At 55.0% G+C, this 7,891-nt stretch overlaps 1 protein-coding gene across 7 annotated transcripts in view; it reads left to right on the top strand.

Annotated features, from left to right (window-relative positions):
• Positions 1-358: 358 nt before the first annotated feature.
• COL27A1 (collagen type XXVII alpha 1 chain) overlaps positions 359-7,891 on the top strand; it is a 157,941-nt gene continuing 150,408 nt past the window's right edge. For 4 of the 7 annotated variants that reach the window (XR_004443599.1, XR_004443600.1, XM_033237698.1 and 1 more), the window contains exons 1-2: positions 359-907; positions 7,424-7,494. Coding sequence is in view for 4 of the 7 variants with exons in the window: in XM_033237698.1 (XP_033093589.1) it covers positions 846-907; positions 7,424-7,494 (133 nt within the window). In the remaining 3 variants the exon portion in view is untranslated. The remainder of the gene's footprint in view (positions 908-7,423; positions 7,495-7,891) is intronic. The other 3 variants (XM_033237697.1, XM_033237696.1, XM_033237700.1) reach the window with 3 other exon arrangements.

The raw sequence follows: 7,891 nt of genomic DNA, 5'->3' as shown, positions 1-7,891 counted from the left end.
TGGTGGGCGGTGGAGGTCAGGATACTGGTTGTCGTGGGAGTCTGGACACCAAGTCCTGGTCCTAGCTCTGTCCCTGAAACTGTGGGTTTCTTCCAGGAGTAGAATTTGGCCCTTCTCCCTCTACCCCAATCCCCCATTGGAGGACCCCCAGCCTCACCAGTCAGAAGTTCCTAATCTCAGAAGGGTGATCAAATCACCGTGAAGCCCTGGGCAGCCCCTGCCTCTCTGTGAATCTGTTTCCCCATCTATAGAAGGGGGAGGGGGCGGGTGTCCCAGCGGGGCTGTAGTGGGCAAGCTAAGGCTGTATCCTTGGCTGCTGCCGGCAGGGGGCAGCAGGGGGCAGCAGAGGGCGGCCCGGCGCGGGGAGGAGGGAAGGTGGAGAGACACCGCGGGCCGAGACTTTAAATCGCCTTCATTTCCCCCAAATCCTTCCTTTTCCTCTCCTCCCCCAGGCCGGCGGGGAGGCAGCTTCCACCGCCCTCCGCGCGCCCTCACCCGGCCTTGCTCTGCCTCCGGGGACCGCCAGCAGCCCGCCTCCAAAAGTTTGATCATCTCTCTCTCTCTTTTTCTTGCTTCTTCTTCCTTTTTGGTGGAAGCAGAAAAGGAGCGAGGCAGGGGCGAGCGCGGCGCCCGGACTCCTGGGACCATGGGCCTGGCGCGGGCGCCCGCAGGGCCCCAGCCGCGCTGCCTGCCTGCTCGGGCGCCCCTGGGCGCGGGGCTGCGCTGGGGGCGCGGGGGCCGCGCGCTCTGAGCCGGCCTGGCGCGGCGGGGCGAGGGGCTGGCGGCCCCATGGGGCGCGCCCACACTTGCCCCCCGGGTTCGGGAGCATGAAGTAGGGGCCTGCCATGGGAGCGGGATCGGCGCGGGGGGCCCGAGGCACAGCGACGGCGGCGGCGGCGCACGGGGGGTGAGTACGAGCTCGGGGACGCCCCTTCCCCAGCTTCCTGCTGCTCCAATCTCGGGGAGGGCCGGGGTTCCCCGCCACGCGGTCGCTTCCAGCGGAACGTAAGCTTCCTGTCCCTTCCTGCGCCCCCGCGAGGCGGGACGTCAAGGGTTAATAGGGGCTGCGCCCCCGGCCGGGCGAGAGTTGGCGAGCGCTGCCCGCCCTGCCGCGCCTGGCCCGGTTGCCCGATCCCGTTGGGGCGGGGGCAGAGCCAGCCCGGGGGTCGGGGGTGGGGGTGGGTGGTGGCGCCTGGAGCGGCCGGCGGGGTGCGGAGGGGGGCTTTTTGGATGCCTGGGGGAGGAGGGAGGGTCTCCGTTTGGGGCCGTCTCGGTGTGTTCCGGTGTCTCGGTGTCTGCAGGTCCCAAGCCTGTACGTCTCCGTTTCTATCTGTTCTTGTGAAATTGTCCGCAAGTTTCTAGGTCACCAGGTCTCGGGTTCTGCTCCTGTCTCCGTGTCTGTGTGGCTCTGCACGTCCCCGCGTTTCTGGAAATCTCCGCGTGTATGTGTGAGTCGGCCTGAGTCTGTGTGTCTGTTTCCTGCTTCTGGGTTCCTGTCCCTTTCACGTGTGTAAGCGAGAAAAAGTGAGAGCCAGCATGTCAGAGCAGAAAGGGCCCTGGGCGATCACTGTGCGGAACCTCTCAGTGTACAGATGGGGAGACAGGGCCGGAGAGGGGCAGGGACTCTCCCAGGAGCGGCTGCGCGGAGCTGGGGCCCAGAGACTGGGATTCCCAGCGTGTGGAGTAGGATTTGTAAGAGAGAGTGAGCCTGTGCTAGAGCCGGCGCAGCGTGTGGGTGTGTGTGGGAGCCAGCAGCATGCAAGCAGTCCCTCGGGGCCTGTGGACGGCGCTCCTCTCTTTCCATCCTGCCCCCAGGACACCAGGACACTCCCCAGAGGCTGTTAGGGCTGTAGCTGGGCCCTGCCCTCTCTGAGCTGGAATCCGCGGGATGACACCCCCTCCTGTCTTCCCCATGTCTTGGAAAAAGCTGGCTGGTTGTGATTCCCCAGCCCTGCACCCCCTCACCGCAACACACACACACACACACACACACACACGGCACCAATGAGCACACTGCTGACTCATTTTCTCCAGAAGACCCTGCGCCAGGGTAGATGCCAGCAGTTGGGCAGAAAAGTGGTGCCAGGCGAGCACCCCATGGTGGGGCTCCAGCTTTGGGCAAGTGGGCTGCCACACTGCTCAGAGGCCCAGTCTCTGCCTTCTCCTGCCTGCCTGCCTCCCTTGCCATCATGTCATCCTCCATCATGTGCCCTCTGGCTCCATCATGCCTCTGCTTTCCAGCATGCCTCTGCCCCTGGACCCTTCTGGCCAGACCAAACTCCATGTCCTGTCCATGGACACATCCCTGGCCACTGCTTCTTTCTGTTTCCTCCCCGTACTCAGAAAATTCTCCCTCTCCTGTGCCTCCACCGGCCCTGCGGACCCCCAGCAGCCAGCAGCCTCCTGGTGGTCTCTGTCCCTTTCTGAGCACACTCCCCCTGTTCTTTGTTGGCATTTTCTCTCCTCCATTTCAGTCCAGGGACCCTCTTGACACCCACATGCCTGGCTTGGCTATGCAGAGTACCATATCCACTGGTGGTAGGGGACAGCAGTGAGACACGGAATCATGTTCGTGGGAGGCAGGTGGCACCACAGGAGGGCCACGAGCTTGCCATCAGGCAGGCTCGAGTTTGAATCCTAACTCTGCTACGCGAGCTTGGGTGAGCCACTCTGCTGCTTGTTCTTCTCTTCCACAAAACTGGCACCTTGTTCCCAGCTGGCTGGGTTTTGTGAAGATGAACAGGACCATGCTTGTAAAGGGCTTAGAACAGGGCCTGGCATGTAATAAGTGTTCAATAAACAGCAGCTGGTATTTGTATTATTCCCTTCATGTTGAATGGGTGTGTGAGTCAATGGGAAAGTTCTGGGCTGCATCCTGTCCAGATGATGACCTGTCTGTGTTCCCACGGAGGACGTGGAAGCTGTGAAGAAAGCCCAGGCATAGCCATCTGGGCACAGGGGGTCTGGCCAGTCCATGGAGGCAGTTGGGACAGGTCCATCCGACTTGCTGCGCTGTAGTTCCAGTTAGCTCCCTTTTCAGCTTTTACCCCATATGTGAACAGCCAAGCCTAGTGTCCATAGGGCCACTTTCCCTGTGCGTTTCTGTGGCCTGGGTCTCAGCTCAGAGCCCTCAGTGACAGTTGAAGCTGGTGTGGGTTTCCGAGATCCTGTGGGTTTCCAGGTAATAAGGATGGAAGAAAACTATCCAAGCAGGCTGCCGGTTCTGGCAGTGTAGTTACCCAGGAGCAGCCCCATTTGGTGCACTGGCAGAGGGCCTTTTGCAGGGCATAGGAACACCTGGGTTTCCTGCTTGGAGGGCTGTGTGGCCAGACGATGTTTCCGTGCGATGTTTCCTCGCAGCTCCCATTTCGGCTGCCTCCTGGCCACCCTGGCCTCTGTGCTCTGGTCTTCCCGACATTCTGGAGCCCTGGGTTCGCAGAGCCAAGGCCCACAAGGCAAGTGGTGAAAACAGAAGTCTGGAAGAGCAAAGCCCTGAGGCAGCACAGGCACTAGACATGATTAGCAGTAGCCTAAACAGGATTGGAACAGGAGCAAAAGAATCGGCAGGGCCTCCCTCTGAGAGCCAACTTTCCAGGCCTGGAGCTGACTTAGATGACTCGTTGGCTCCCTGGGTTGCATCTCTGTTCCTGCTGGTGAAGGCTGGAGCTCCGGTCTCTGGCAAGTAGGAAGTCCCTGCAAATCTCCAATTTCTGCTCCAAGGAGACAAGTCAAATGAAAACGACTATCTGTTAAGTCATAGACTTGAAGCATTGTGTGGCTTTGGGCAAGTAACTTTCCCTCTCTGGGCCTCAGTTACCCATCTTTGCAAAGAAGGGAGAGAGAGGACTAGAATGTGACCCCTAGATGATCTTAAATGGCCTTCTCCCACTCCGACATGCTCTATACTTGGCAAGTTTATGAGTCAAGTGCACACAGAATCCATGTCCAAGAGGGTCAGCTGCATTTGTCAGGGAGAATGAATGGAGGCTGAATACTTTTGTAACAGGCCTTCAGGGCTAACGTCCTCAAGTTGGAAGCCATGGTGTTAGGAAGCTTAATTGAAGAGAAGATTCTGATTCCATGTCTCCTGTGAGACTTCTTTCTCCTCACTTTCGGGGATTATAAGGATTTATCCTCTAATTCTCTGCAGAGTAGTCACTTTGGTATAGCTGTAGCCAGGGAAATCGACCGAGAAGGACATGTGTGGTTTTTGTACCTTCTCTTCCCCACCTTACCTTTCTTTATCAGTTTGGGAAACTTCCTAACTTCCTAGGAAGTTTGGTATGCGACATAATCCGATGAAGGACTCAGGGAGTGAGGGCAGGTGCCAGACAAGGGCCAGGAAGAGAGGGGACTGGAAGGAGATGGAACAGAAATTAGTGGGGTTACAGGAACACAGGAAGGCAAGGGGTAGTCTCTTCTGAGAAGACATTCAGAGAAAAAATGAGTTCTCAATTTGGGAACTGCTGAATGACAGAAAGTACAGTCAACTTGTTTATTGCAGGATTTCTCAGAGCCTTTGATATACAGGTATGCTTTCTGGATTGTCAAGACTGGGATGCAGGGGACAGCTCTTCCCTAATGTATCTGGCCAATTTCCTAGAAAGCATGTCTCTGGTGGGTGTGGGTAATACTACTGAAGAATTATGAACCCAGACGCTGCCCGGGATGGAAGTACCTGCCTTCCCTGAGCCTCAGTATTCTCCATTTGTCTAATTAAACAAAGCTGCCTTTTATTTCTCTCCAGGGCTCATGCTATTGCCATTTGCTTCAAGGGAGCAAGTCATGCCAGAAAGGTTGGCCCTGCCCTTCTCCCCAGGCAACCCCAGGGCAGCTTGACACTTTGACCTTTAGTCGTTGCCCATGGTGAGCTGGGGGCCTGGCCCCATGAAAAAGGCATTCTCCCAACAGTGGCAGCAGATTGGAGAGGATGAAGAGGAAGGACCAAGGATTATCTTGGAGCAATTCTGGAAAAAGTCAGAGCAGGGGAATTAAGGCTTTGGGAAGACACTTTTTAAAGTCCAGAGTCCCATAATACCAGGTAATATTAATTCATCTTATAAAATATACTGGACACTTCCTATGTGCCTGCCAGGGGCTGGAGATGTAAGAGTGAATAAGCCCAGCATGGTGGCACATGCCTGTGATCTCAGCTACTCGGGAGGCTGAGGTGGGAGAAGAGCTTGAGCCCCGGAGTTCAAGTCTAGCCTGGGCAACATTGTGAGACTCTGTATCAAAAACAAAATGAAAAAAAAAAAAAGAGTGAATAAGACGGGCGTCCTTGCCCTTTAGAGACTTAGTCTAGACAGGGAAATAGGAGAGTAGACAGTGACCACACATGTGAGACCCACTGTAGTGAGACATGTGCAGTGAGCTGCGGGAGGCGACACCCAAGCTGGGATCTAATGGATGTGCAGGAACTGACCAGGCAAAGGAGTAGTATCTACACGATGGGAGTAGCATGTGCAAAGGCCCAGAGCTGGAGAAGACGTTCAGGGAACCATCATTGGCATCTGAGTGCTGTTTCAGCTGGTTTACGTTATGCTGCAAGTAACTGAAGACCCAACTCAAAATAGTTTAAACGATAAGGGGGGTTATTCCCATATCAAGAGGCCTCAAGGAAGAGCAGTACTAGGGTTGGTGAATTTAGCATCTCAACAGTGTCTTCAGACACCCACTATTTTTCTATTCTGCCATCCTCACGTACTCTTGGGGCTTGTTACCTGACGTGCCCAAAATGACTGCAGCAGCTCTGAGCAGTATGTCCTTACTCAACAGCATACGGAGGCTTGAAGAAAACCTTCTCTGCTTTCTCAGGGTCTCTAACAGGCATCCCTCACCTCTCACTGGCCACATTTGGGTCTTATATGCATGCCTAAACCAGTCACTGGCATGGCAAGTGAAATTCTCAGGATCAGCTTAGATTTATCCAGATTCACGTAGGATCCTGTAAGTCCATGCCTATGTGAGCAAGCAGGAAGGAGGGATGTCTGTGGATATGTAATCACCAGTGTCTTCACCATGCCCACAATGACAGAAGCTGTCATCTAAGTTCCCCAGGGAGTCTGGGAAGAACCTAGGGTTCCAGTTATCAACCCTGGCAAACAGGTTTCCTAGATTACGTGATTCCACAGAAGCACACCATCCTAGCTTTCCTCTTGGAAATGCATCCTGGGCCTGTCTGTCCCAGCCTTAGCCTTCACCACCCACCTGACACAGCTCTCTTCCTGTGCCCCGGCTGTCTCTGGCCACATGCTGCCCTCCCTTCTGCCTGCCTGGGGATCAGATACCCCAGGTGGCTTCGGGTGTCACTGGTGGCTGCTCCCACAGGAAGGTGAAATTGTATCATTGCTTTTGCCCATCTTGGCAAAAGCCACAGAGCAGAACTTTAACCCTTCCTGGCCCCAGAGTGTAGGGACAGCAGGGACCATCTAGGGGAGTATTTTTTTTTTCTTTTTTCTTTTTTTTTTTTTTTATTATACTTTAAGTTCTAGGGTACATGTGCATAACGTGCAGGTTTGTTACATATGTATACTTGTGCCATGTTGGTGTGCTGCACCCATCAACTTGTCAGCACCCATCAATTCATCATTTCTATCATGTATCACTCCATCTAGGGGAGTATTTTGCATGAGCTTATTGAATCCTCATTCCTGACCTGCAAGATAGGGAACATCAGCCCATGTTGTAGAAGACAAGACAGGCTCAGAGAGGCTGAGCAACTCATTCGGGTTCATACAGCTGATAAGTGACAGGGCCAGGTTTGCAGCTGGCTCTGTCTAACTCCCCCATATCCCCTCTGTTTTCTTTCTCCCACTTTCCATTAAGATAAAGCCAAGTCAGGAGCTGCCTTCACCCACACTGGTTCTGGTTAAGGGGTCTCCTCTCTCTTGCCCTGTGTGGGGATTGGTCTTCCAAGCAGACCAGCCTGGTCTTCCCACTGACCTTTCATCCCTGGCTCTGCAGCCCATTGGCTGGGGTCTGGGGAAGGGTCTCAAGATCATAAGGCTGTAGCACAGATGGGGAGACTGAGGCCCAGAGAAGGGGAGGGGCTGGCCTCTGGTTGCCCAGTGAATCAGCATCAGATTTTGAGCTGGACCCTAGATGTTCCAATGACCAGGGCAGGGCTTCCTGTGCGCTGCTTCCTGCCCACTGACCTTGGCTAATCGATCTGTGAAAAGCAAGGCTGTGTTTGTGCATGTAAGCAGGTCCTCACTGAGAGGCTGTGCCTGGAGGCCGGGAAGAGTGGGCTGCTGCTCTGATGGGGTCCTAGAGCCTGCACCTGGCCTCCTGCCTTCCTGCCTTCTGTGGGCAGAACTAGGGTGAGACTGGGACTGGTGTCCACTCCCAGCATCCCCAGCCGGATCTGGGTGTGAGGGGGTGGAAGCTGATGCCGCCTCTGCTTGTGTCTCCTGGTCTCTAGGGGGTTTCTCTTCTCCTGGATCTTAGTCTCGTTTGCCTGTCACCTGGCCTCCACCCAAGGAGCTCCTGAAGGTAATTCTGTCTTCTCTTTGTCCAGGGGGAGACAAAGGAGAATGGAAAGGGCCTGAGAACTCAGGGGTAGGAGACAGCGGTGCCTGTAATTGGAACTCAGTGCCTCAGTTTTCCCATCAGCAGAATGGAGATGTTAATTGGCAAATTCTCTTTAGGCTTGAAATAATCACATTTGAGGCCAGGTTCACGCCTGCAATCCCAGCACTTTGGGAGGCCAAGGTGGGTGGATCACAAGGTCAGGAGATCGAGACCATGCTGGCCAACACAGTGAAACCCCATCTCTACTACAAATACAAAAATTAGCTGGGCGCGGTGACACACGCCTGTAGTCCCAGCTACTTGGGAGGCTGAGGCAGGAGAAACGCTTGAACCCAAGAGGCGGAGCTTGCATGAGCCA

Source organism: Trachypithecus francoisi, unplaced genomic scaffold (genome assembly GCF_009764315.1).
Source record: "Trachypithecus francoisi isolate TF-2019V2 unplaced genomic scaffold, Tfra_2.0 Lachesis_group16, whole genome shotgun sequence".
Classification (NCBI taxonomy): Eukaryota; Metazoa; Chordata; class Mammalia; order Primates; family Cercopithecidae; genus Trachypithecus; species Trachypithecus francoisi.
The sequence above is the reverse complement of the archived record's forward strand: the minus strand, read 5'-3'. Positions and strand labels throughout refer to the sequence as shown.